The 27,416-nt window shown below is 55.2% G+C and overlaps 11 protein-coding genes across 11 annotated transcripts; 8 read left to right on the forward strand and 3 right to left on the reverse strand.

Annotated features, from left to right (window-relative positions):
• Positions 1-671: 671 nt before the first annotated feature.
• Positions 672-2,347, reverse strand: E0L32_007553 (uncharacterized protein; the record flags this gene model as incomplete). Its single annotated transcript, XM_031142310.1, has 6 exons — positions 672-798; positions 855-933; positions 997-1,192; positions 1,250-1,310; positions 1,372-1,838; positions 1,925-2,347. 6 exons carry the CDS (start codon positions 2,345-2,347, stop codon positions 672-674), a joined length of 1,353 nt encoding a protein of 450 aa, XP_030993527.1.
• A 1,358-nt stretch (positions 2,348-3,705) lies between these two features.
• Positions 3,706-5,280, forward strand: E0L32_007554 (uncharacterized protein; the record flags this gene model as incomplete). The annotated part of the gene is made up of 1 exon (XM_031142311.1): positions 3,706-5,280. One exon carries the CDS (start codon positions 3,706-3,708, stop codon positions 5,278-5,280), a length of 1,575 nt encoding a protein of 524 aa, XP_030993528.1.
• Positions 5,281-5,357: 77 nt separating this feature from the next.
• E0L32_007555 (uncharacterized protein) lies at positions 5,358-7,784 on the reverse strand (the record flags this gene model as incomplete). The annotated part of the gene is made up of 5 exons (XM_031142312.1): positions 5,358-5,832; positions 5,899-6,456; positions 6,524-6,906; positions 6,965-7,179; positions 7,283-7,784. The coding sequence occupies 5 exons, from the start codon at positions 7,782-7,784 to the stop codon at positions 5,358-5,360; spliced, it is 2,133 nt and encodes a 710-aa protein (XP_030993529.1).
• Positions 7,785-8,632: 848 nt separating this feature from the next.
• E0L32_007556 (uncharacterized protein) lies at positions 8,633-9,704 on the forward strand (the record flags this gene model as incomplete). Its single annotated transcript, XM_031142313.1, has 2 exons — positions 8,633-8,934; positions 8,996-9,704. The coding sequence occupies 2 exons, from the start codon at positions 8,633-8,635 to the stop codon at positions 9,702-9,704; spliced, it is 1,011 nt and encodes a 336-aa protein (XP_030993530.1).
• Positions 9,705-10,274: 570 nt separating this feature from the next.
• E0L32_007557 (uncharacterized protein) lies at positions 10,275-10,844 on the forward strand (the record flags this gene model as incomplete). Its single annotated transcript, XM_031142314.1, has 3 exons — positions 10,275-10,458; positions 10,534-10,757; positions 10,812-10,844. 3 exons carry the CDS (start codon positions 10,275-10,277, stop codon positions 10,842-10,844), a joined length of 441 nt encoding a protein of 146 aa, XP_030993531.1.
• A 69-nt stretch (positions 10,845-10,913) lies between these two features.
• Positions 10,914-11,921, reverse strand: E0L32_007558 (uncharacterized protein; the record flags this gene model as incomplete). The annotated part of the gene is made up of 4 exons (XM_031142315.1): positions 10,914-11,037; positions 11,102-11,348; positions 11,417-11,674; positions 11,735-11,921. 4 exons carry the CDS (start codon positions 11,919-11,921, stop codon positions 10,914-10,916), a joined length of 816 nt encoding a protein of 271 aa, XP_030993532.1.
• A 585-nt stretch (positions 11,922-12,506) lies between these two features.
• Positions 12,507-14,428, forward strand: E0L32_007559 (uncharacterized protein; the record flags this gene model as incomplete). Its single annotated transcript, XM_031142316.1, has 4 exons — positions 12,507-12,909; positions 12,965-13,263; positions 13,335-13,838; positions 13,901-14,428. The coding sequence occupies 4 exons, from the start codon at positions 12,507-12,509 to the stop codon at positions 14,426-14,428; spliced, it is 1,734 nt and encodes a 577-aa protein (XP_030993533.1).
• Positions 14,429-15,541: 1,113 nt separating this feature from the next.
• Positions 15,542-16,604, forward strand: E0L32_007560 (uncharacterized protein; the record flags this gene model as incomplete). Its single annotated transcript, XM_031142317.1, has 4 exons — positions 15,542-15,804; positions 15,864-16,215; positions 16,275-16,355; positions 16,425-16,604. 4 exons carry the CDS (start codon positions 15,542-15,544, stop codon positions 16,602-16,604), a joined length of 876 nt encoding a protein of 291 aa, XP_030993534.1.
• A 3,522-nt stretch (positions 16,605-20,126) lies between these two features.
• Positions 20,127-21,218, forward strand: E0L32_007561 (uncharacterized protein; the record flags this gene model as incomplete). Its single annotated transcript, XM_031142318.1, has 1 exon — positions 20,127-21,218. One exon carries the CDS (start codon positions 20,127-20,129, stop codon positions 21,216-21,218), a length of 1,092 nt encoding a protein of 363 aa, XP_030993535.1.
• Positions 21,219-22,482: 1,264 nt separating this feature from the next.
• E0L32_007562 (uncharacterized protein) lies at positions 22,483-23,974 on the forward strand (the record flags this gene model as incomplete). The annotated part of the gene is made up of 2 exons (XM_031142319.1): positions 22,483-22,735; positions 22,830-23,974. The coding sequence occupies 2 exons, from the start codon at positions 22,483-22,485 to the stop codon at positions 23,972-23,974; spliced, it is 1,398 nt and encodes a 465-aa protein (XP_030993536.1).
• An 835-nt stretch (positions 23,975-24,809) lies between these two features.
• E0L32_007563 (uncharacterized protein) lies at positions 24,810-26,276 on the forward strand (the record flags this gene model as incomplete). The annotated part of the gene is made up of 1 exon (XM_031142321.1): positions 24,810-26,276. The coding sequence occupies one exon, from the start codon at positions 24,810-24,812 to the stop codon at positions 26,274-26,276; it is 1,467 nt and encodes a 488-aa protein (XP_030993537.1).
• Positions 26,277-27,416: the final 1,140 nt, after the last annotated feature.

Consider the following 27,416-nt stretch of genomic DNA (forward strand, 5'->3'; position numbering starts at 1 on the left):
TGGTGATAGCATGGTAGCCAATCGCAAATGGTCTTGCCGATTGCTCCAGTGAATGTCGCACAGAAGCCGACCTGGGGCTGGATATGCAAAGGACTGATACCAGGGCGCTGTGGCTGATCGGCCCTGGTCCGAATGGTGAATACTATTGTATAGAGTTAGAATGATCACATCCCAGGATTGCCATTAGGATATTAGGGCTTTCCTAGGCATAATAAGAGTAGATCCTCACCTCATGTAATTACCATTATTTCAATGATTACATGAAACCCAAGGTCTAAAAGCTATGAAACGCATCTCAAGCATATTGGAGGGCCATTGGCCACGTTGTGGTACCATCACACACGAGTGACGCTTCAGGAATCCCTGGCCCAACTTCACCTTGATTGTGCTATAACCATCTAGGTCTCTATATACACCCAACTGTGAGTGTTCGAAGTGTCAGTCACGAGAGTTATCTATATCCGCAGGCAGTTAGTTACGGGCTGGCTTGCATGTCCAACAATCCCGAGACCCTTCTCATATTCTTGGTGAGCTACCACTGGTTTTCTCGGGCAAGTCAAAAGCACAAGAGATTCACGGTTCATCAAAAGGTTCTGGCGACTTGGGGTATAACGATCTTTTGATGCTATGCAACCTTTGACAAACTAGTACACAAAATCTAAACATGCTGCTCATGCACCGATAACAACGCCGTTGGGAAGCTCCAGACCGATGGGCAGACCGTGAAGGTACTTGTCCTTATACTCCTGACCCCTAGCCTTGGCCAGCTCCTCATCAATGTCCTTGTACATGTCATATCTGCAGCTGAGGTTAGCCGAGGAGAATTCAAAGACGGTGTGATGCTTGAAACTTACGCGTTCATCTCCTCGATGGTCAGCTTCTTCTTCTCGTCCTCAACCTTGTACGTAGCAATGTCCTTGTTGGCAGAGAAACCTAGCGCGAGATTTGTTAGACAACGGACATATGCGGAGAAGATGGCTCAAGAAAAGCGCTTACCGATTCTCTCGTTGATGTTGTAGGCGGCCTTGGCAGCAGCGGCCTGCACCCTGGTGACGCGAGGCAGACGGACCTTGGTGTAGACGTCCAGGCACTCGGCAACGTCGCCCTTGAAGTTCTGCTTGTTGAAAAGAATGCCCAGGGCAGCGGCATCCTCAATGGCCATGCAAGCACCCTGACTTTGGTGGGGCATCATCTGGGTTCTGTTAGTATTTTGAGACTCTAGTGGCTCGAAGAAAGTGAGAATACTTACAGGATGTCCGGCATCGCCTAGAAGGCAAGTGGTGTTCTTGTGCATGTAGGGGTAAGGGTCGCTGTAAGGTTATCGGTTAGTTTACTGGTGCCTGTAATCGTGTGTCGAACAGTTTGACTTACTGAACCCACAGACGCCAGGGCTGGATCTCGATACCAATAGCCAGGTGCGCCTTGACCTGAGCATCCAACTCCGGGAAAGGAGCCAGCAGCTCCTCGACAGGCCTGTCCTCGGTGCCCCACTGCTGAGTCGAGTAGTCGCCCTTCTCGCGGGGGAAGAAGCAGTAGTACGACAGCAGCTTGCCGCCGTTGCAAGGCGACAGGACGATCTTGTCCCACTTGCCCTCCTGGCCGCCCCAGTACTCGAGGGCGCTGTCCTGGGAGTAGTCGACGAGGCCGAGCTTGACGGCATCTTCCGTCTTGACGTTGGCGTGCAGGCAGCTGGAGTCGGCCGGGCGCTTGGCCGGGTGGATGCCCAGAACGCCGCGGACGGCAGAGCCAATGCCGTCAGAGCCGACAATCAGATCGTGGTGCACCGTGACACCGTTGGCGAACTTGATGGTGCCCTTCTCCAGATCGATGTCTTCGCACTAAAAGTTGTACAACGTCAGTTCATATCTATTCACATCATACCGGCTACTTTCATGCGCCGCGGAAAGTCTCAGGTCGCACGTACCTTGTGGTTCACGACCAGCTTGGCCGGCACGCCCTCGCCCTCCTCCTGCAGCGCGCAGTCCTTGAGCATGGCGTGCATGTACTGCCGGTGGAACATGTTGTAGACGTAGCCCCACCGCTTCTCGTAGTCGTCCAGCGAATAGACGCTGACGGGCTCGCCGGTCTTCCAGTCCCGGTTGATGAGGCTCTTGAGCACGACAGGGTCGCCCTTGGCGACGTCGACCCCCCACTCGTGCAGCCAGCGGGTGCCGTTGGCGGCGCACGAGACCGAGGCGCCGACCTCGCCGGCAAAGTCGGCGCGCTCGTAGATGGTGACGAGGTGGCCGGAGCGGCGCAGGGCGATGGCGACGGACATGCCGCCGATGCCACCGCCGATGACGCCGACGTTGAGCTGGCGCCAGCCGGGGGTTGATAATGAGCCCATCATGTATGTGTGTGTGTGTGTGTGTGTGGTGTATGTGTGTATGTGGTAGTGGGTGAGTGTGTATGATCAAGGGTGGTATTATGTGTGGATAGTTAAGAAAAGAGTCCGAGGTTCCTTGCTTCCAGATTGAGCTTCTGCTGGGTGCTATTGGGTTCAGTGCAGAGGGAAGCTTTACGTACTAAGAGCCTCGGGGTTTTGTACTTATGATGTCCTGCTGATGATCGCACTCGATATGACTTGACGGATCACCACCGCCCACTAGCTGTTGCGGCACGCTACCCTTCTAGCCGCTAAACTGCGTCTGCTATCATTCCTGGTCGTAGACCTTCACTCACTCCCGCCCCAGGCCAGTGTCGGTACAAGCCGATTGTCAGGTCCCATCAATCACTGTGGTCTGGGTGCTAATCGGTGGTCGCAGTGGTGGTGGGTGTGGTGTTCCGGCCGGGGCTACGCCGGGTGTCTTAGCCGCTTATCTCTCCTCTACCTGCCCTTGATCCCCGCGTCGGGTATGGACCAGTGTCGGATATGGACCACCACACTACCCCGTAACCCCGTATCTATCGTCTACGGTCTGGCCAATGAATAATCCACTGCCGAGAATGGTGGTGCCCTCCTGTAACGCTACCGATGCGAGCTGTCTTATCGGCTGGAGCCCACTGCAAGCTCAGCAGCTGTTGCTGCACTGCTTATCAGGCGGCAAACGGATGGTTGAACACGCGGAAGTTAACTGGACCTGACGACTAGTTCTCCGGAAAGGTAGGAACCCCATTCCGTCCTAAGATCCGTGAATTTTGTTGGAGGCCAACTCTGTGTTTGCCAATTGTCTGACAGGCAATTGGGTTGATAGACTTGACAGACAACTGAACCCCAGCTCTCTATGAAGTTAGGTGTCTCCGCATTTCGGTCGCGGGATCCGCCGGCGTTGCCCTTCGCGACTCTTTGCAACCCAGCCCGTTGGGAAGTGAGTTTTGAACGCAAGTTGATAGCAGAATGTCCAAAACCCAAACACTCTTTATCTTATCTCGTCGTCTTGCAACACGCACGTCATAGTTTGAGGCTCTTATAAGCGCCTTCCGGCGAACAATCACACACATGCGATAGTGATCACGTGAGATACAGGATGCGGGATGACGATTTTGCCCGGGCCACGTTTGACGACATGCGCCCTGGTCACGCAATATCATGTTGCACTCAAACGCCGTCACCAGTCACAACTACAGCTCTAGCAAGGGTAAAATTATGCGGATATAGCCTATTCTTGCGCGGGTAGCGTTTCTGCGTTGTCGCGTGGTGACACTCATTGCTCATCGACTCCCTCCGTGCCCCGTGCTGCAGCCGGAGCCCAACGTCCGAGAAAGATGGACTCCGCACGGGCCCCGAAGTTAGCGACCTTCCCGGTCGAACTCACGGCGTGGATCCTGGGATACTTGCTCCCAGAGGGCTCCGTGGTCGATGACTGGGATGCAGAAGAATACGCCATCAATCCAGCCTTTATCAGCTCGAGAAGGAACCTCAGCAACCTCTGCCTGACTTGCCGTCCCCTGTACGACCTCGCCACACCTTACCTTTATCAAGCGGTAGTCGTCAAGAATCAAAAGGAGCTGTTTTGCCTCTTCCGCACCCTGTATGAAGCACCGAAGCTCCGCGACCTGATCACCTGCTTCGCTTGGTGCGGGATGCTCCACGAGGTGACACCCGACGAGCATCGCAAGGTGCGCTCAGCCTACTATTCGGCCCCAGGCCCATCGAGCCAGGCAGACCACCACTTCAGACCGCGGCTGCCTCTCACAGCATGTTCCGCATTCGAGGGAATACTTGCATTCATGCCCAAGGTCAAGAGGCTCTACACGCGGATCTCACCCACTCCTATGAACGAGGCCGGTAGGGAAACCCAACTGTTCCCCTCTGAATGGATGGCCTTTCAAAGGGTGCTTAGTGCGCTCCCGAGCGATGGAGAGGAAGAAATGGTTCGGATCGAGATGCTGTGCCGAAGACTCGCACTACCAGACACTCTTTCATTCCCGCTGGCTCTCCGGGAGCTCGAGACCATCACGATTCACTTTCCTCTGTATAGCCCAGCAGCGCGGAATCGTAGGATCATTCCCGGCCGAGTGCTGCAGTTCTGCCCGAGCCTGAAAACAGTACAGATCAAGGGCGAGGGACTCAGGAGTTCTAGGTGCCTCGAGACCGGCTGGCCTTTGGTCGCTACGAGTGAGGCAAGCGAATTGGCGGTTTACGGTGCCTGTGCACCTCAGCAATTTATCACCCTGGGCTGCACCGTGTTTCCCGCCCTGACGCGACTGTCCATCCACATCGGTCGTCCTAGGGATGAAATCCGGGCCGATCGAGTTGATGCAATGTATAACTGCTTGCATTTCTTCCGGCGCTCACTCGATACCCTCTGCATCACGACGTATCCCAGGAAAATTATGTTCACGCGCGTATCGAGATCCTTCTTAAAGGACGTGCTGCCTAAGATGCAAGCTCTGAAAAGTCTGACCACCAACATCCGCTTCCTGGTGGACGAGCAGACCAAAGAGCTCAACATCCCGTCCCTCATGCCCCCAACCCTTGAGGCACTTCACCTCGTCGACGACTGGAGCTCGACTATGAGACGTCGCATGCCCAGCTTCCCGCGGGCTCGCGCACCTCCCGATCCTCAGACTTGCTTGTCGTATTCCGAGCGCGTTGATCTGCTCCTTGGGGCTTTCCACCGGGACCACCGCAATTACTTGCCGAGCTTGAAGGAGTTCCAGTTCACCTCGAGCCCCATTGAGCTCGAAGTTGGCACCTGGGAGGCCACGTGGGACGATGTGGAGCCTTTGAAAGCCCGATTTCGAATGCTCTTTGCGGCAGACAAGGTGGATTTCAAATTTCGCAGTGTGGATGATTGGCACAGAGAGATTGATAGTTCATTTGGGAATATTCGTTGAGAAGAAAACGCTATCAGATTGAGCAGCAAAGACAGCAGCCCAAACGCCGGATACCCATAGACCGTTAATATACAAACTTAGCCGTCCACCTGAGATACGCCCAGATCCAAAACCCTCTGATCCAAGAACGGGAAGCTGTCCCACTGTGACAAATCGAGAGCGTCCCAGTCCACCGAGAAGTCCACGCCCACGTCTGGCATCGCCGACGTGTAGTCGGTCTGGTCAGACAACAGGCTGGGCACGGGTGCCACTGATATTGACTCGTTGGGACTCGACGATGAGCCACTTGCGGGAGCCGCATCGTTGTTCATCGTCAGGATCTTTCCGACGTACTTGTTGCGACCTCTTGTCGTCTGCCTCTGGCGCTGTCGGTCGATGGCCGTGGAGAGAAGGCTCAGGATCTCCAAGTAATGGCCCGCCTGTGGACTTTGAGCGGACAGAAAGCCAAGCACATCCTTGGCGCCGTCAAACGCTCCCTCTACCTCGTAGTCCCTGTTTTTCTCCGCGAACAGCGCAAAGCCGAGGATGAGTCCAGCTGCAAATATCAAGGCTCTGTTCGTTAAAGGGTGGTTAGCGTACTTGGCCATGGGTCGTGTCTGGACAATTGTAAGATCTTACTTGATATAACACATGTTGCCGAGCATCAGCCGCTCCGCATGTGAATCCATGCAGGTCTGCGCCAAGAAGACGGCAGCGTCAATGCACGCCGACGACAGCTGCGACGACGCCGGGTCGTCCATGCCGGGCTGCAGGATGAGGTTCGACACCAGGATCGGCCGGGTCACGAGCGTGACGGCGTAGTAGTACAGGCAGGAGACGTGCAGCCGGGCGATCGAGTCGGCCTGGCCGAGCGCGTCGCCGGGCGAGTTGCTCTGCTTGAGCAGCGACGCGGGCAGCGACTGGCTCCACTTGTTGACCTTGTCCAGCAGCTGCTCGGCGCGCCGCTTGGACTCGTCCTTCTTGACGTAGATCTCCTCGATGATCTGGTTGATGATGATGAGGATCTTGAGCGATGCCGTCAGGCTGTCCGAGTTGCCGATCGACGGCCGCCGGCCGGGCTCCTCGAGCCACCGCTTCTCCTCCGCGCTCGAGGCCTGGCTGCCCGTCGCGGGCGGCCGGCCGAGGATGGAGCTGACGATGATGTCGCAGATGCGCAGGCTCATCCACACGCGCCGTCTTATCGATATGTCAACATCATGTTCGGACTATAGGAATGTGTGCAAAGGAGAAACTATCCACGTACCTGACCTGGTGCTCGGGAGTCGCCACGCCCGACGAGCAGACATCGCTGTGCAGGCCGAGCGCGATGGCCGTCCGGGCCGCGATGCCGAGGTAGATCGACGCCGTGTTGCGGCGGCAGTGGCCGAGCATGTAGAAGTGCATGAGGAGGAAGATGCGCACCGTGTCCATGTCGTGGTCCTCGAGCATGCCCGAGAAGGCCTGCACCTGCGCCTTGCGGAAGAACTGCTGCCCTATCCGCCGCGAGCAGCCGATGGACTTGCACTGCGCGCCGATGGCGATGACGAGGTCCCGCAGCGGACACGGCGTCGAGGACGGTGACTCCGGGCTCGGGTTCATCAGTTCCTGGGTTTCCGACTCTGAGAAGATGTCGATGACGCCGGCGGTCTGGTTTCTTTGTTAGTTTGGTTTCGTTTTAGGAGTTGCTCATGACAAAGGAACCTACAGCTAGGAAGTATGTATTGACGTAAGAGAGCCTGTCTTCGGCCGAGATGTTCATGGCGGCGGGGTCCATGGAGCCGGTCTCGGTCTCCAAGGGCTGCGACTCCAGCATGCTCTCGCTCTTGTCATTGTGAGAGAACTGGGACGGGCCAATCTTTGCTGAGACGGCATCGCGAAGAAAAGACAAGAAGGATAAGGAGGCAGCTTCTCCGATGAACACTGTGAAGGGTTCGTCAGCATACAGAGTACCTCCGAAGTGAGGCTCACATAGAGGACGTCATAGATGTGAAAGGGTACAAGCTAAGAAACGGTAAGGTCTTACCTCGATCGCCGCGACGGTTAAGCAACATCCTAGAATGCAGCTCGCCGACAGAAGGTAGAGATGACGACAATGAGGCAGTCCGGTGCTGCTGGTGCGTGGCCGAAGGGGCAGAGACGACGGAAGCGTCGTTGTGAGAGCTGGTAGGTGAGAGGAGACGAAAGGCATCCGCCGAGTTCAGGTCTGCTGGGTCTGGCGGCTGCCGAAGGAAGCCCGAGTCGGACAGGAAGCTGGCGTCGACTTCGCTCGGGCGTCTCCCGGCGTTCTGCTCCCCAGCGTCATCCGTCACTACAGAGCGGGCCTGCGAGGCGGTAGCGGAGGAGCGGGAGCTGAGCCCACGATGACCTCTAGGCTTATGCGTAAGGAAGCACGAGGCGCCGATGCCGCGGCGCTCGCAGGCCGTGCAGGGCACCGTCGCGCTGCACCGCTTCTTGGAGGCGCGACAGAAGTTGCACGCCTCTGCCGCCCTCCGGCGGTTCGCCGGGTGAACCTTTGGTCGGGGCATATGGTATGGGCTGATCGGACTGGAGTCGCTGTCGGCTTTTACACACGCAACGACACGAGGTGGTGCCGAGAGTTTACAAGAGACATGCCTTGGACTGACCAGCGCCGTGTACCAGCCAGGGTTCTTAACCGATTCTGGGGCCACTGGGACCCTTTTAAAAGGGGCCGTCGGAAAGGGATTCTGCGAAGCGCTAGGCCTAGGCGTGCGCGAATTTGGAGTAGAGGTAGAGAGATAAGAGCGAGTCTAGAGCAGACCGAACTAAGGCTTGTGGATTCCTTGATAACAGGAAGTGCGGAGGCGATTCGGGGTGCCGCGACTCGTTTCGCGTCCTTCCAGGGTCGATCACAGCTGGCTGGTCCCCATCCCTCTTGAAGGTTGAAGGGGGATATGCCTCGCGGCGCCCCGGAGCGCAGAACCAACAGCCGTCCCGGGTCAACCGAATACCTATTTATCACCTGCGGAAGAGGAGATGCGGGGTTCGAACAAATCCAGACAAAGGATCACATCCGCCCAGCATCATCCCCCGCATAAACTCTCTCCAGGAAAGGCGTCTCCACCACACTAAGGTTTAGTCTAGGATCGAGAGTTTCGCTTACACTACCAGAATTAGATGCTGTCGTAGTGGGAGAGGAGACGCCCGCCGGGTGTCCCTCCCCGTCGCGAGGGCTGGCAACCATGTAAGTGCGGATGAGTACCGGCCGTACTTAAAGCTTCCCCAACCAGGTACGGCTGTCTCGGGGGGATCGCGTCTCTCATATAGTCGACCTTTGCTCTCATATCTCTTATCGTCTGCTCTTGTTCATTTCATCACAACAAAGTTTTTTTCTCTCTAGATATTCACAGTCACAATGCTCGGAAAGGTAGCTCTCGAGGAAGCCTTCGCGCTGCCCCGTTTCAAGGAGCGGACGAGGTGGTGGGCTGGCATGTTTGCTGTCGACGCCGACAAGCACGCCAACGAGATCAACGACATCACCGAGACCCGGATCAAGTATATGGACAAGCATGGCGTTGGCTACACGATCTTGTCCTACACTGCACCTGGTGTGCAAGACATCTGGGACCCCAAGGAGGCGCAGGCCCTGGCAGTCGAGGTCAACGACTACATTGCCGAGACGATAAAGTCCCACCCGGACCGCTTCGGAGCTTTCGCGTAAGTCAAGATGCCCTCTCGTTACACTTCCAAGACACGTCCCTAATGCGGGTCCTCACAGTACTCTCTCCATGCACGACCCCAACGAGGCCGCTGCTGAGCTGAAGCGGTGCGTGACCAAGTACGGCTTCAAGGGCGCCCTGGTCAACGACACCCAGCGCGCTGGCGCCGACGGCGACGACATGGTCTTCTACGACGGCCCGGAGTGGGACGTCTTCTGGGCCACCGTCGTCGAGCTCGACGTCGCCTTTTACCTGCACCCGCGCAACCCCACGGGCACCATCCACGAGAAGCTGTGGGCCAAGCGCTCGTGGCTCATCGGCCCGCCCCTGAGCTTCGCCCAGGGCGTCAGCCTGCACCTGCTGGGCATGGTGACCAACGGCGTCTTCGACCGCCACCCCAAGCTGCAGATCGTCATCGGCCACTTGGGCGAGCACATCCCCTTTGACCTGTGGCGCATCAACCACTGGTTCGAGGACGTCAAGAAGCCCCTGGGCCTGTCGTGCAAGAAGACGATCCGCGAGTACTTTGCGCAGAACATCTGGATCACGACGAGCGGGCACTTCTCCACGCCCACGCTCGAGTACTGCATCACCGAGATCGGCGCCGACCGCATCCTGTTCTCCATCGACTACCCCTTCGAGTCGTTTGGCGACGCCTGCAACTGGTACGACGGCGTGACGCTCAAGAACAAGGAGGACGTGGCCAAGATTGGCAAGGAGAATGCCAAGAAGCTGTTCAAGCTTGGTGCTTTCAAGGACTCGGAGTAGGATACGCTGTAATGAACTAGATAGATAGCATGTCTTGATCTAATACATGACTTCCAAACATTTCTACTGTAGTCCAAGCTTTCATCGCCACCGATCTGTGCGGGTCGACACAATGAGTGAAGTAGGTTGAAAAGGAACAGAGAACTTGTGCCATTGGGAGCTAACCTTATTCTGGTCAATCATTCATCGTCACGAGCATATCGGTGCTATCTAACCACCATGTTGTCTTCTTCGCCCCTCCAATGGCCTTCTAGCCGCATAATCATGCGCTCCGGTGTCGCATCCGCCAGGCGTACCGCGGTGCGGAGGAGGTTCCCCGGTGGAGTACGAAGCTATCCGCCGCCATCTGGATCTACTGCGGGGGGCATCTCCGTCGCACAGTATCCCAGTGGCGTCGAATGGGCACTAACTTCGTCATTCCGAATTAGTAATACTTCACACCGATAAGTCCGTCGATCTCTTGTTCCATCTGGATAACTGAATGCCTCAGAGCTCGCCGCAGCAGCTTACATTGATCGCGCGAACTTTGAATCGTAGTCCACGCAGCGACAAAAGACGCCGCCATTGACAATGTCATCATCAACTTCTACCCCGAGCTACCCCGCCGACATCAAGGTGCGGCCCGAGGTCCAGGCGTTCATCTCCGACTTCTTCAAGTTATCAGACACGCCCGGCCAGCACGACGAGTACGTCGACCGGTTTACCAAAGATGCGACATTCATTCTCGCGTCGAAAGTGAGCAAGGGTACCGATGGTATGTTCGGGATTGCTCCCTGAAGTGCGCAGATCTGAAGACTGACCCTCTGCTCTCTGCTCCAACGATGCACAGAGATCCGCGCCACGAGAGAAGGCATGTGGTCTGCAGTAGCCTCGCGCAAGCACACCGTGCACCAGGTCTTCCCCTTCGGAAACGATGCCACGGAGGTCATGATGTATGGCATTGTCGACCTGGGCCTGAAGGCGGGTGGAAACATGCTGTCGGAGTGGGCAGCACACGCGAAGCTTGACTTCAGCGGAGACAAGGGCCGGTTGTCTTTCTATCAAGTCTACCTGGTACGCTTCTCTGCTACTTCGGACGCTATCTATCACAAACTAACGAGCATCCAGGATACTGGGGCCAAGAATCCCTACAAGAAGTGATCGCTTCGCACAGTCTGCGCAGGTATTGCAGTATTCCCAAAGTGCATTCTAGGATCTAGACTATAGACATCATGACAATTGAGAAAGAAGATTCAGAATCTTGTCTCCTACTTCATCTGCCGCTTCTATGCAGTGCCAGTGACCAACGCCCTCGAGTATCTCCAACCTCTTGGACTTGTCATCCGAACCCCATCTAATGGCAAAGTTAGCTTCTGTATTCGTATTCGGTAGATCGAGACACAGGAACTTGTACATACTCTTCTAGAATAACCCGAGAATCCGCCACAGGGCTCGTCTTGTCCTCTGAGCCGGCTAGTATCAGGACGGGAGACTTCGCTTTGCTGTACTGGGGTCGCTCTGCCTGTGCAATGGCTTGGCAGACTCCAGCATATCCCTCTACCTTTTGCGACAAGATAAGAGCTCGAATAAAAGCCTTATGGGTTTGTGTTGATCGAGAACCAGTGGCGGCGACCGGAATCGTATCTGCCATAGCCTCCATACCGGCTACGAACGAGTGAAGTTGAGCATAGATCCATCTCGACAGGAGCAAGCAGGTTTGCGTCTTCTCTTACCTTCCCGCACTTTGGCAATCCTGGCCGTGAATATCTCCCCAAGTGCTGGTTTCGGCAGAACTGGTCCAATGAGCACTGCACCCTTCAGGTTATGTTGTGCGGCCAGATTGGAGACGACAATGCCGCCCATCGAATGCCCTCCGACAATGACCTGCTCGGGAGCGAGCTTGAGATGGGCGAGGAGCGACTCGACATCCTTCCCGATCGACTCGAATGTAGGACCGGCGCTTCCCGGTGCAAGCTCGGACATGCCACTGCCTACCCAGTTATTCAGTTAAACCTGCCGTTGCGAGAAAACATCACCGGGGTAAGACCTACCATGGACATCCAGTGCAGCACTTGAGTAGCCCGCGCCTGCGAGCTGGTTCATCACAGAGCCATAGAAGGCATGTGATGATCCCAGACCGTGGATGAAGACCAGTGTCGGCGCTGCGGCCTTTTGAGCGGCCCCAGCATCTACACGATGGTAGAAGAGCCTCTTTTCTCCTGACTGAAAGAATGGCATCTTGTAGTTTGGCACGGTATAGTTGGACAACCAGAAGACTTCTACGGAGTACGGAGCATTACGAAACCAACACACAATGACCCTTGGTTAGGTATCACATGCAGATGCAGATGGAGGTGCCATTCAAAGGTCTAGTACAGTTTGTCTCCAACCCGCCCCGCGCCAATTGCATCATGGCGCTAATAAGCTAGACACGTCCGAGATCCGTGGCGACGAAACTTTTGGGGGGAACCTAAAGCAGCTTCGCGCGGGCATTGCCCGAAGACGGGCACATCTACGTCGGCTAAAGACTAGGCGGAGTCGGCAATGGAACGGATCCGCCTCGATCGCTACTCAAACCCCCACACCCACTACAGCTTCCTAAGCCGGTGGCATGACTCCACTGCACCAACGATATCGGGCTCCCGTTGGAGAGCTAAGCTCGGGCGAGGAATAGCTTTCTTTGGAGATTATTCATGGCTTATCTCCTTCGGCTTCGCGATGGAGGACCACATCGCCGTCGTACGATTCATGTGCCAGACGGCTGTTCGACCTTCCTTCGATAGCAAACCACGTCACCGGCCAGGCTGAACAGAGTCTCTGACGATGCAGAACGGCAGCACCAACGGTGCCAATGGTGCCAACGGCACCAACAAGGGGTACTCCTCGACCGCCGAGGCCAGCCGCATCTTTGACTTCCTGTGCGGGCTCTTTGACGATACGGACCTGCCGTCCAGCGTGCAAGACTTCAAGGAGCGCCTGTCGTTCACGGCCACGCGTGACCAACCCTACTTCCCCATCCCTCTCAAGGAGACCGAGACCACCGCGGCGCTGAAGGCCATCGAGGGAGCCGTGGCCTGCCTTCTAGCGGACCTCAAGACCGGCAAGGACGAGGCGCGCCATGTGACGGTCAACCTGGAGAAGACGACGGCCTTTCTGTGCCAGGCTTACATGGCGAAGATTGCCGGACTCGGAAAGCTGGATCCGAGCGTGAAGAAGCTGTTGAAAGGTTAGCAAGCTTGTTGCGAAACCGTCATTCTACCAAGGTGGCTAACAACTTACAGATACGGACTTACTTCAGGCCCAGTCCAACCCGTACCGTCGCATGTCTGCCAATCTCTACGCGACCAAGACTCCCGACGAGTACTACCACATCCACGGCAGTCTCGAAGCGTCGACCACTCTAGAGATGATTGGGCTGGAATCGCACAGGCCAGACCTGCAGACCCACGAGGAGATCGTGGGCGCTATCGAGCCCGCTGTACAAAAGTTCACGGTGGAGGAGCTCGAGAAGATGAATGCCGAGAAGCGACAGGCCGGTGTTCCGGCACTGAAGCACGAAGATTTTGTCCAAACTCCTCATGTAAGTTAGCCATCGTTCCTGGGCACGAGGGTAGCCAGAACCTGGCTTTACTGACACGCATCGGCTGGTAGGGAAAGACAAATATGCACATCCCTCCGTGGTCCGTCGACAACCTCGAGGACCGCACGCCGAAATATCCTCTGCCTTCGGCCACCGCCGGTCAGCCCGTGAAGCCGCTCGAGGGCATCAAGGTCCTTGAGCTGTGCCGTATCATCGCCGGACCCACCATCACCCGGATCCTGGGCGAGTATGGTGCGGATGTGCTGAAGATCACCAGCCCCAACCTCAGCGACGTTCCTTTCTTCCAGGTCGATGGTAACATGGGCAAGCACGCCGCCGACCTCGACCTCAAGACGCCTCAAGACCGGGCCGTGTTTGACAAACTCCTTGCGGAAGCAGACGTTCTCGTCGACGGATACCGTCCCGGAGCTCTGGAGAAGCTTGGCTACGGGCCGAAGGCACTGGCGAGGCTTGCAGAGGAGCGCGGCAAGGGCTACGTCTACGTGAACGAGAACTGCTTTGGCTATGAAGGCGAGTGGGCCAACCGGCCCGGTTGGCAGCAGATCGCCGATTGTGTAAGTCGATAGCGCGCTACTGTGTCTGTCCTCGCGAGGTTCTGAACTGACATGTCGCATAGGTCAGTGGAGTCGCGTGGGAGCAAGGACGGTTCATGGGCCTGAATGAACCCGTTGTGCCTCCCTTCCCCATCTCTGACTACGGCACCGGCTGCATGGGCGCCATCACCGCCCTGATCGGTCTCTACCACCGGGCTGTCAAGGGAGGATCATGGCACGGAAAGGCCTCGTTGCTGCAGTACGATATCCTCCTGTTCAAGGTCGGCCTGCTGCCAAAGAATGTGCAAGAGAAGCTGCTCGAGGTTATGGGACCAGACTTCCGCGCCATGAGACACGCGCACAGCGTCGACCACATCTCCGGGACGGCGTTGCGGAAGATGAGAGAGCTCTACCCGCACCTGTTTGACGAGTCTCGCATGCTCGATCACTGGTGGTCCGAGCCCTACAAGGCCGAGGTCAAGGCAGTCCTGCCCGTCGTGGAGGCAGATAACATCAACAGCGGCTTCAGCAGGGCCAGCCGACCGAATGGCTCGGACGCGCCGACGTGGGACTTCAGCGGTGAGAAGGATCGCAGGATAAGCACTCCTTGAGTGGGTTTTAGGAGACATGGCCACGGGGTTTCCATCATTGCAGCAAGCGGCATTTCATAATGTAATCTTGTTGGATATTTCGGGTACTCTTCAGACTCAATCCCTGTTTCACGCGACACAAGATAGCAATGAATCGTTCGATGAGAGGATCCTCGGCCCAATCACACCAGCCGCTCCCGCCTATCAATTTGAAGAATGCCAAAGGATCTCGACATGTGTTACAATACGCAATCCCGGGACATGGATCTACGCACGCACAGCATGTAGATAACCTCCCGTCCTCGAGTGACTGTCACGCAAAGCTCGGATTGCCTGATTGGGACGTGGGTGAGGTCTTTGTTACTACTCCCTCGGTATCCTCCACTGCATCACGAGTATAGCATATTCTGCTCTGTCATGCGACTTGTTGCTATTCCCAGACTCCTCTACTGCCCTAATCTGCCTCTTTCGGATCCAAGATCGACGACGGACCCACAAAGGAAGTGTCGGGTAGCACATGAGTCGCCCTTATCCGCCGCCTGCTGTGGAGCCGGGACTCATATCCGCCATTCCTCCCCCGACGCTAGACGGCTTCTGCCGATCTCCTCGCCCCTCCGCGTTTGAGCGGTTCCGACGGAGCTTCCTTGCGGGGAAAAGCTTCTTGGACCAGACCCTTTCCCCTTTGCAGGTGCGCTGTCCGACGGCGAACCCTGGTCCTCGCTGCGGAGAAACAACGATAGCGCACCGGCTCGCCTAGCCGCGAGGTGTGGTCTGCTGAGCACTTCCACGTTTCCCCCTCCCGGCGTCGAACGATTCCTTCCATGTTGGGCAAGCTCATGGGCTGTTTGCGACCCAGACGGCGACTCGAAGCTATCCCCAGAGCGGGGTCTCAACCAGTGATACGGTGGCCTTTTATAATCCAAAGTCACTAAGATCCGATACATATATCCGCGCGACGCAGGCCGTTACCCCAAGCTAGATCTGCTAGTTCCAAGTCAGAAAGCATCACCGCGACCATTTCATTTCTTCAACACCTTCACACAGTATCCTTGTCGCATTTTGAGGCTCCTGTTCAAGATACCCACACTCGCACACACATACACCAGACACACACACACACACACACCAGCAACAATGGCAACGAACGGCCAGAAGGAGGAGGGGCTCGGCCAGGAGTTCACCAAGCAGGTCATCGACTCGTTTGGGCCCAAGACCGACCCCAGACTGAGAGAGATCATGGCTTCATTTACCCAGCACATCCACGACTTCATTCGCGAGACGCAGCTCACTACTGATGAGTGGATGACGGCCGTCAAGATGATCAACTGGAGCGGGCAGATGAGCAACGAGAAGAGGAATGAGGGCCAGCTGATGTGTGACATCATTGGTATTGAGAGGTGAGTTGCCTTCCAGCGACAAATCGCACCACGAAAACAGACTAACCTGCCACGGCCAGTCTCGTGGACGACATCACCCACCGCAAGCTCGCCAAGGAGGGCCACACTGGCACCAACTCTGCCATTCTGGGCCCCTTCTGGCGCGCGGACACGCCCTGGAGGGAGAACGGCACCACCATCACCTTCGACACGCCCAAGGACGCCCAGGTTTCGTTTCTTTACGGCCAGATCACGGACTCTCACACCGGCAAGCCCATCCCCAACGCATCAGTCGAGCTCTGGCAGGCGTCCACGAACGGTCTGTACGAGCAGCAGGACGACAAGCAGGTGGAGCACAACCTGAGGGGCAAGTTCCGCACCGACGCCGAGGGCCGCTACTCGTGCTACTGCATCCGGCCTACCCCGTACCCTGTACGTCCCCTGCCCCCCTTGATATTCTGCCACTACGCGGGAGCTAACTGTGGCTCCAGGTCCCCAACGACGGCCCCAGCGGTCAGATCCTCGAGATGCTCGACAGGCATCCGTACCGCCCGGCCCACATCCACTTCATGGTAAGAAAACAGGCCCCTACAAATCCTGCGATCCCGCTCCTTCGACTAACCGCTCCTTCGCAAAAATAGGTCATCGCCGAGGGCTACCAGACCCTTGTCACCCAGATCTTCGACTCTGGCTCAGATTACGTCGACAACGACAGCGTGTTTGCCGTCAAGGATGGTCTCACCGTCGACTTCGTGCCTCGCAAGGGCGACCCGCAGGCCGACTGGCAGCTGGAGTACAACATCAGCATCGGCCCGGCTTGAGTTTGATGGTTGTGTACAATTAATTAAACTAAGCGCTTTTGTTTGGAACCTTCTCATCTTCTGGCAATACGAAATGGGCATGAACATGATCAAGAAGGATAGCTCTTCCAAGCGCATTCATGGGCAATCAAGTGATCATCGTCAGGGTTGAGCCCGTTGCTCTTCTCCCAAGCACCTATCAGTGAATACCAGGCAACGTACAGTTGTTTCTGCCCCTACAATGAGTAGCTTGTAATGTTCCAGGGCTGTATACAGCACTCCTTGCCGGTAAGAAACAACTTAGGGTACTGCGGTGCTCCATTGCAAATGCGATGTGCAGCTCGAGAGCTTGGGCTCTCCGTCGGCCAGTTCGTAGAAAATTCCCGGCCATTTTACATGTCTTGTTGGAACTCCGGCACTGGGTGTAATCGCACTCCGGCTGTCGTTGGCTACGCCCCAGCCACATCAATGGTGCTGGCCGTGTTGCTGCGCACGGATAATCGACAGGCCGAGGCCGTGGGCCTGGCACAATCGTAGAGATTGGAATAGACAACACACAGGAATCGAGTCAACCAGTAAGGTTATCGTGCTACAGGAGAACACCGCCGATACGTACGTACCCGGTAAGAATGGCCGAACCGACATGCCTGTTATTTATTCGCCTGAGGAAACCACCACCCGCCTTGTGACATGATTAGTGCCTTGTCACGCCCCAGACTCGGTAGAGACCATCCAAACACTAAACACTACCTAGGTATCTTGCTCGGTCCCAAACTTGAGCTGCCATGACCCAATAATAGGTACCCATGGCTACCTAAGAAGTGTACCGGAGTGGCGAAGAACAAGCAAGTAATTGTCAGGCTTTATAAGATATGTTAGCACTCCTCGCAGTTGGGCAGACGAGCACCACGTGTGGCCTCCCTGAGCATATGGCCTAACGGTCATTGCCGGTTGGCTGCCACATTTCTTTTTGTCTCTCAAATCCTTACTCCCGTTTTTTTGTCTTAATGTTCAGTTCCATGGTTCGATTCCACTATCGCAGCGCATGCTTCCTTTTTTTCACTTTTCGTCTTGGAGTATCGAGTGGCGGTCATCATTTGTCTTGCCTTTGTCTGGCTTCAGACTATTACCACCGCTGTGAAACAGGAGTTCGAGAGCCATCAAGTGAAGCTGAGTCATATGCTTTCTTCTGAGGTTTGCAAGACCATTCCACTCCGGCGGGTGACAAAAAGACTGCACCTATGATCTCCTCAACAGCGCGAAACGAACATCGAGGCTCTTCTAGCAGAAAGAGTTCGCAAAGGTCGGCCAGTTCCCACTACATCTCTCTCTCCCTCGAGTGTGCTCGTGGGAAACCAAACCACACCCTTGGTTGCCATTGGGGCGCCTGGCTGGGATTCGAACCCAGGACATCAAGTGGGCAGATGATGCACTACGTGCGCTCTAACCACCGAGCCACCGGCCAGCTGTCTTGAGCATGCCATGGTTTCGAATGGACCAAGCAGATTCTAGTGGCGGGATAGAGAAAGGGGGGGCAAGGGCGAGGGCTGTAAGGAGGAAGGTGGGCAGGGGTTCAAGTCGAGAAAGGGGGAAGGGGCCATGACAGGAGGTGGGGGGAGCGCCCAGGACGTGCTGCATGTGACGAGGGTTGGGTCTGGGCTCTCTGAATAGCACGAGGCTTGCCGAAAGCAGCTGTTGCTATTTCAGCTACCATACTGATCTATTGTGTCCAAAGAGATACGCCCCCTTGTATGTGCTAGCCTATCCACGTAGAAAACGTAGGGTGAGTATACACCGTATAGTTCCGCTATGGATCTGTCCTGAAAACAATTTTCGAGCTCAAGCTCCCACTGCTTCATCACTGAGGACCTCTCTCATTTGAATAGCAGCATCATCTGAGGATGATGAGGAGGCTCCCGAAGTATTCTGATAGGTTCTCCTGGCATCTGAGGATGCAGAAGTCCGCACGTGAACACCCAGACATGCAGAGCACGTTTGATCTAACCTTCAAAGGCTCCAAGCCAATCGTGGGGAAGCTCTCGAGTAGCATTGTATACGTCGTGTAGGTAACTGTAGGCCATCTATGCAAGCTCTAGTAGTATAGTTGGAGGTAATCGTAAGTGATATTGGAGTAGGGGTCTTCGAACGGGCCAAAATCGTGATTTGTTTTAAGTCCTATCAGTGACATGCCTGGGTACTATTAAAATGGGCTACAGAAGGGTGAATTCTTTGAGAACTGCGAGAGGGGTATAATGCAAGAAAAGTAGCAAGTACGGGCTCTCTCTCATCGCGATGATCCTATCAGGCACGACAGTATTGAAATTTGTGAAAAAGGTTCGTGCGTCTTCCTTTTATCCTTGCACTAACGTCGTCATTGAACGGGAGATTGGTTTCCGTGCCTCCGCGTCCTACAAGCACCTCGTCAACACGGGTTCTATAACGAATCCCGTGCTAGTCGCCGAGAAGAGGCTCGTCGTGGGAATGCCGGAAGAAAATCTCGCAACATTCCATGCTTTCCGATATCATATGGAGACAGCCCTCCGGGTTCCAAGTCAATTGGGCTCACTTGGAAATAAATTCTATGTCAACGGTTGGCTTGTGGATCAAGGCGTCCGGTACGCTGCTTTCACAATAGGTAGGATCCATAATAGAGTTGCATTCCTTGCTGTACCAATATAATTATCTAGCTCCTACTGTCTGGGCCCTGAGATTCTTGCTGTAAAAGAAAGGACAACAAGGTCTGATAGTGAATAGTTGATACTAATAGTATGTGTATGGAAGGTCACGATATAGGCATCTATCCCTTTGGACGCCACAGCAACACACCAGTGTTTTCTATACACTGATGTTGTAGATACAGGAATCTATTATAGGGATTACCTGCCTAAGAGGGCAACAACTGCACATGATATGTTACTGCGGCGTCTAAAGGGATACTGAGGATATACGAGATGATAGCTATTCAAACATAAATGCCATCTGAACATCAGCAGGGTTTGGCTAGGTTATAGATCCGGACTTAAGACTTAGTTTGAGTCTCCTATCTCCGGGAAATTACCCTTAGGTGCATGAGAATGTCTTTCTCTGACAACTAGCAGTGATGCCGATACTAAGGTGAGGTTAGCTCGTCTCACCTACCGGGCTGATGACTGGGGTCTCGGTACGTTGATGGAGGACTGGCCACACTTGTGGTCTCCTCGCCAAACTGCCTTTTGCTTTTTCCAATCTGCCCCGTGATCCTGTCCATTTTCCCCAACCTTTCTGTGTAGCCCCACACCCCGCCCTTTTCCTTGTTAAGTTGTTCCCCAGAACGCAAGCATGCTGAGGATAATTAGGATCCCAAGCTGAACATGTGGAGAACCCGGAAAACTATCAACCCGGGCTCCGGATGTCTAAGCCGCCGACCCATTCCGACCGATCCTATTGTGCACGCAGGCAACTGTGATATGGTATATAGGAGAGGCTGTCTCGAGTTGCGAATAAAAGTTCCCACGGAAAAGTCATCCACATAGATAACAGCGTCAACTGACGAAATTCACCAACATGACACCTCCCGCCAATGGTTCGTCGAAGACTGCGACTATCACAGTCGCTAGTACTAAACTCGAAGGAGTTCGCAAGTCCGTCCCTCCTGCACCTCAAGAACGAAAAAGCGGCGCTGTGTACTTCTGGGCTATCGCCGGCCTCGCGCAGCTTGCACTCTGGACAAACAACTGGGTTCGATGGGTCCCATCGGCCGAATTCAAGAGACCTGACCCTGGCCCGGACCCGTACCCGTACATGTACGTTCTGCGTGGCACCGAAGCCCTTAACGTCTTCCTGTTTCTGTTCATCGGACACTACACCGTCGTCAAGCCGTGGGCCAAGAATGGCTACCCTAGTCTCGATGGCAAGCTCTTCATTGGCGGCTTCTTCGCATCGACCCTCGATATTATGTTCGCCTGGTTCAACCCGACCTGGGCCATGAACGCCTATGGCGTCGCCATGGGTTCTTGGGCCAACAAGATTCCCGGCTTCCCCGCGCCGGGCGCGAGCCAGGTCCCCTGGGGTCTGCTCTGGTGCCTACCAGCATACATCTGGCTAGGCGTCGGGGCCGCCATCTTTGGATGTGCCATTCTCGACCGCCTGCGCGCCGCGTTCCCGACCATGTCCACGGCCACGATGTACGTTTTTGTCGACGGCGTCTACATTGCCATCTTCACATGTCTGGCCATGTTCTGGAACCGCACGCAGGTGTATACGTATGTCTCCCTGCCCAAGGCCCTGACCCTGTGGTATGGCGAGACCTACCAGCTCCCTATGTATGAGCCCGTCCTCATTGGGATGTACTGCTGGGGCTTCACCTGGGTTCGCGACGGCAGGGACGCACGCGGCCGTTGCCCCCTAGACCGTGAGCTCCCGGCCCCGGACCGCAACCAACTGCGGACCGAGATGCTCTCGACGGTGGCCATCATTGGCTGGGCCGCTGCAGTCACAATCATCGCATACATGGTTCCGTTCTCGTGGCTGGCCATGATGGGCGACAGCGTCCCGGAACTGCCCTCCTACCTCCAGTCTGGCATTTACTGCGGCCAGCCCGGCGGCCCGCTCTGCCCTGGGCAGTATCTGGCAAAGCTGAGGATGGAGCTCCCTTGAACATTATAGCGTGAGATCGTCGAGATCGACCGTGTACTGCCCGGTCAGGGTTCATGAGAAAGAGGCAGGAGGCGAGTCCGAGGGGGAGGGATATTGATCTGGATTGGCAAAACGGATCTTAGGTGGTGTTGGAATCGGTGATTGGAAGGGACTGAGCTTGTTTGGATGCGGGTGCGTGTCTTTCTTTTATGTCTGTCTGTTGGTGCGGATAAGTGGAAAGTTTGAATGTGCAAGAGCGGGATGAATTGAGTCGCACCAAGAGGAATGAGGGAAGGCCGAGAAACTTGCACATTAGGAAATCAATTATGGTGCATAGCTTTGAAAGATAATGACTGGTAAGTAAGGATAGGCGTATTTTCAAGAAAGATGTGCGTTGTGAAATAGAGTTCATATTTCACCATTACCTAGCGACATGATATCTACTGGCACACTATCACTTCCTCTGACTTTCTCTCTTGTTCTCCTAGTGCTGAGCCTTTGTAAATCCGGGCGTGTCTCGCTCCACCGGATAACAAGCGATGCCGCTCCACACACCTGCAACCAAAGTTTATGGCTGCGGCTCGCTCGTACATAACGTAGTCATGCGGACGGCCCTTTAGGCAGGCTTGGCACGAGACTGGTACCAGATGGCCAAAATGTTGGAAGAGCAGGTTGAGTAATGGTAGATTGAGTCAACGCACCCCCGACAGGCGGAGCGATTGTGCGCGCGACAATGGCAGGAATTAGACTTGGTGACTGACCTCGACTGAACATGGTTCAGGTCCATCGCGCTCATGCACATTTATGTTCCTACTTCCTGGCCCCAGAGATCCGTGTTGAAGAACCAGAGAGACTCTACTCCCACACCACGAACCAAGTCAAGAATTTTGGTGGCAACAACAGCGTTGTGGGGCAGAGTTGTCAAGATGCAGCAGCCAATCGACATTCTGAATGACTAATTGCCAAATCACCACTCCTCTTTAGGGAAATGCTCATCATGTCTCACGTCCCCCCGCGGCCAACTGTGCATGACATGACGTGCAGTAAGATGTCCCATCCCGGCCTCGGAAGACAAGAACTGCGTCCCTGGCGAGGAGGAAATTGCCACCTTTGCTCCTCTTCTCATCTCAAGTATCCAACTAGTCCAAAACCAAATGCAAGTTGTCGATGATAATTAGCCTATCTTTTGACAGCATCTTTAAGCATTGGGATTGGATTTCACCTACGCTAATACTGGCATTGATCTCTAGTATCAACAACTCGTCTATCGGAACTGAACGAAACGATGGCTACCGTCACGACCCAAACCCACCATACTCAGGTGCAGGTTCACCAGCAGATATCAAAGTCGAACGTGCCGCTCCTTGACCAGCGGTTCGCCAAGCTCAAGCAAGGCCTGGTCAAGCCGGAGCATAAGCAGAAAGTCATTGATTCCTATTCGAGACTGTGCAACTTCCTCGAAAATGAAGCCGATCGGATCCAGCGAAATGGTCCCAATATGGTGCCCAGCATTGACTTTGGTGACGTGCTAAGCAATGGTATATCAACTCCCCTTATCCTTTACAAGCTCTATATAAAACAATGTGATTCGGCACTTTCAAATCACGACAGAAAGCTAACACGACACAAAAGGCGGGAAACTCTCAGCCGACTTTGCTGACCTAGTCCGCGAGCGGGGATGCGTGATTCTACGCAACGTGGTTCCTGAAGAGCAGGCGGCCGCGTGGGAAGGGCAATTGAAGGACTATACACAGAGACACAAGAGCGTGGGCGGCTATCCGGTCGACAATCCCCAAAACTGGTCCTTGTGGTGGACTCCAGCCCAGGTCCAGATTCGCAGCCACCCACGCGTGCTGCAAGCTATGGATTGCGTCTCTCAGCTCTGGCACGTCTCGGATCCTACCCTCCCCGTAGATCTTGCCTCTCAGGTTGTCTACCCCGACCGTTTCCGCATCCGTTACCCCAGCAAGGACGCCGAATATACGCTGCCAGCACACTTGGACAGCGGTGCTATCGAGCGGTGGGAGGACGTGGAGAACCGAGAGAACTATAGGGCCATTTTCGAGGGCCATTGGGAGAAGTGGGATGGCTGGGCAGCAGACCGGCGCGTCAACGCAGTGAGTGACTTGTATGGCACTGAGGCGGCCTGCTCGTGTTGGAGGAGCCTCCAGGGATGGCTCTCCATGTCGCACACCGGAACCGGCGAAGGGACCTTGCGCCTCTTGCCCAACCTCAAGGCATCTGTCGCATACTCTATGCTACGCCCGCTGTTCCACGCGAGAGAGGAGTACGATGACACGCAGCCGACCTTCCCAGGGTCAAGGCCCGGCGGCACGCAGTTCTTGCCGACGGACGAGACCCACCCGCACCTGCGCATGGAGAAGAGCATCGTCGGCATCCCGCCCGTGAAGCCAGGCGACTATGTGTTCTGGCACTGCGATCTTATCCACATGGTCGATCGATATCACCCCGGCATCCGCGACTCAAGCGTATCATACAATGGGTGCAACCCGTTAACGCCTTACAACATCGAGTCTCTCATTAGCGTCCGCGATGCTTTCCAGCAGGCCGTGCCCCCAAAAGACTTTGCGAAATACGAGATCGTGAACGAAAAGGAGTGCGAGCATGAGGACCACGGTGCCAGAGTGGAGAATGTCCTTAGCGAAACAGGACTGCGAGCGCTGGGTCTCAAGAAATTCAATGAAGACGAGCCGGGGTTGACGCAAGGCCAGCGAGCCATCAGAAGGCTTGCCAATCAACTCTTGGGCCACTGTTGAGAGTGCAGCAGTTTGCACTATCATGATCATAAAAGTGTACTAGACTAGAGAGTACTAGAATGGCATGTGATAGTTTGCCCATATCCTATCTTCGAATCCTTCGTCCCGATGCATGTTAGGTGTGATGACCAAGTCCGTGGCCATGTCCTCCTCGCGGAATAACTCATCCATTACAAGATTCAGCCTACGGAGCAGCAGCCGCGCAAACTCAAAACAATCACCCTGGCGGTGCATCTCTTCAAAGTCTTTCAAGTGGAGTCTAACAGCATCAGCCACGCCACCTTCCAGTGCAGCTCTGTGATGTGCGATGGGCGACCAAGCGGATAAGGCAATCCACTTTTCTTGGGTAAAAGTCGCCCATCAGGGAATCTAGCGCAACTTGCGCTCCGCAGAAGAAATGCAGTGAGGAGTTCATCGTGGTTGATGGCAATGATATTGGCCAGAGTTGGCCGCGGGCGGAGTTGTGGATGCGAGAACAGAGACTCAATTTAGTAACAGATCGCGGTCCCACAATCTGGCAACTTTGTCCAACCTGGGGTGGGATCAACTCGCCCCGCGGGCGTTTCCGATCGCCCAAGCTGACTTGCAGCAGCGATGGAGCACTCAAGGCCCAACCCGCCGTCATGTTACTCCCACTCAAACCAGGACGTTTTTCCTCAGTTCCTCCAATTTCGTCCTCCCCTACGACGTACCTATCGTGTCATATACACACTCACTTCAATGCTTTCAGAACCTTGGCAGGACCGCGTTGCCGCTCGGCAGCGGACATTGGCTTCGCAGATTCCACCCGAATGGCGAGTGACCTTCCCGGCGGTGGAGGAGGTTGCTTGCGTTTATGAACACGACTCTATCTCAACACTACACCCCATCCGAAGTCGAAATTACAACCGCTCCCACCGTCGAGCTCGTCGACAGGCTACAGACGGGGCAGCTGACCGCTGAAGCGACAGTTACTGCGTTTTGCAAACGTGCTGCTCTAGCGCATCAGGCATTGGACTGTGCAACCGATATCTTTTTTGACGAAGCTATCCAAACTGCGAAGGAGTATGACCGTTGTAGAGAGTCGACAGGAAAGACAAAGGGCCCGCTACATGGGCTCCCTGTATCGATCAAAGACGCGTTCGATATCGCCGGTCACATTACGACCTCTGGACTTGTGTCACGGCTAGACAATGTCGCTCGCGAAGACACCTTGCTGGTCGCGATCCTACGCGAAGCTGGCGCTATTCCCTTTGTCAAGACAAACATCTCGCAGGGCTGCCTTCTTGTAGAATCTACCAACAATATCTACGGGACCGTCCTGAACCCTTGGAATCGAAATCTCAGTGCTGGCGGAAGCTCTGGTGGTGAGGGAGCACTCGTTGCTTTCAGGGGTTCTCCGTTGGGCGTCGGCACCGATGGGGGAGGCTCATTACGCATCCCCGCTGCATGGAACGGCATATATACATTGAAGCCTACGGCAGCGCGCATCCCTGGGTTCCCCGGCGGTGCTGGCCGCTCAACAAGCAACAGTGCCAACAACGGCCCTCTGGCTTGGGACCTTGACACAGTGGAACTGTTCTGTGACGTGGTCCTCTCGTATAAGCCGTGGCTCAAGAGCCCCTCTGTGATGCCGCTGCCCTGGGTTCGTGGTGTCAAAGCTCCCGCAAGACTGAAGCTTGGCTTCCTCTTCGACGACGGCATCGTGCATTTCTCACCACCGGTGACGCGATGCCTACGCGAGGCAGCCAAGCTTCTCGGCGACGCAGGTCATGAGATCGTTGAACTGGGGCCAGACTGGGCTGACCTGCATCGACGCGCTGCTGGTGTGGCTTTCACAATGTACACAGAGGAGGGCGGGATTGGCCTTCGCGAGGAGTTGGAGAAGTCTGGCGAGCCCTTGGTCCCGCGAGTATGCACGGGGTGGTCCGAGCAGCCTCTTACTCCCTCGGAGATATGGGCCAACCATCGCCGCAGAAATGCTCTGGCGACGGAGTACTTGAGGAAATTCCAACTCGAAGGCCTGGACGCCATCGTCACGGCGCCCATGCCGCATCCGGCGCCACCTCATGGCGAGTACATCACCTCTGCTATCTGTGCTGCGTACAATGCACTCGATGTTCCGGTTTGTTGCGTCCCGTTTGGGCGCGTTGACCTCCAAAAGGATATTGCCCCGGCGGAGTGGTACGACTTGACGCCTTACGACGACATGCCTAATTTCCCATACGACCGTTACGACAGGGACATGATGAGACTTTGTATGTGTTTTTCAATTCGTCTTCAGGTCCAGGTTGATCCCGATTCACACAGAAAGCCCGCCTAAATCACTGCTGACCTCTTAGTACAGATAAGGGGCCAGAAGTCTTTGAAAATGCTCCGTTGGGCCTCCAGATAGTTGGACTTCCGTTCCAGGAGGAACGGTGCCTTGCTGTCGCCCGGTCCATCGACTCTGTCCTTCAGAGGCATTAATAGCTTGACTGTATGTGTCGAGTTGGCGGAGGGAGAAAAGGTCCCGAGTCTTCGTAAGCCATTGGACGTCTGGAAGGACACCCGGTATCGATGTGGTTGAGAAGTAGACAAATATTTCCTTCCGATTTTAACAGACAGGTTTTGACAAGGTTCCCCATCCTTATAATCGCCTCTTTTGGAAATTGCCAAACCCGTTGTAGAGATCTCATGTCTGCCCGAATACCCTTTCGAAGTGTAGGAAGACTCTTATTGGGTGGAAGGGGCTTACGACGACTCCACAATATGCCCGAATCAGGGATTGGAATTCGGCTACGGGGCCAAAGAGAAATCCCGACCCCGAAAGTCGATTTGCATGATTCAATGCCTGCGCTCTCCCATCGCCATTTCTCAATATCAAGCGTTCGGTGCCTCCCGGCCAGTCCGAAACCTTTTCATTGAATAATCTTTGCATTGTTGATAGGTCTTTTCGTTCGCAGACACCCTGGTGCAGAGGCGCGCAGAGCCGAAGAGCTTGGCATTTGTACCTCTGCAGTATCCCCGAATACCACAATCGTCGTTCAGCTCACTCGGCCGAGTCCCTGCAATGGCACCTACAGCCCCGTCGCCGTCAACGAGCTCCGGCAACGAAGCAACAGCTTCGCACAGCGACCAAGCCAAATTTCGGCCCCGGGCTTGTGCGCGCTGCAGCACGTCAAAGCTGAAGTGCAATTGGCCAGCTGAGCCCGGCACGCAACCCTGCGAGAGGTATGTCGCCAGCCCAACCCCTTTATCAGCCTCAGACAAGACGTGCCTTGCACGTGGGAAATTGAACATCACAGCCGAGCCTTGGTTCTGATCGCAAAATAGGTGCGCCCGGGCGCGGACGAGATGTGTCTTGCCAGAGATCAAACCTCGAGGCCCGAGACGCGGACAAGCTTCGTAAGTACCAGACTGTCCCTTATCCTCGAAACTTTGTAGAATGTCTTAAGGCAGGATCTCTGCGCAATCAGAGAGC

Source organism: Thyridium curvatum (genome assembly GCF_004353045.1).
Source record: "Thyridium curvatum strain D216 chromosome Unknown NODE_46_length_333320_cov_79.933738, whole genome shotgun sequence".
Taxonomy (NCBI): domain Eukaryota; kingdom Fungi; phylum Ascomycota; class Sordariomycetes; order Thyridiales; family Thyridiaceae; genus Thyridium; species Thyridium curvatum.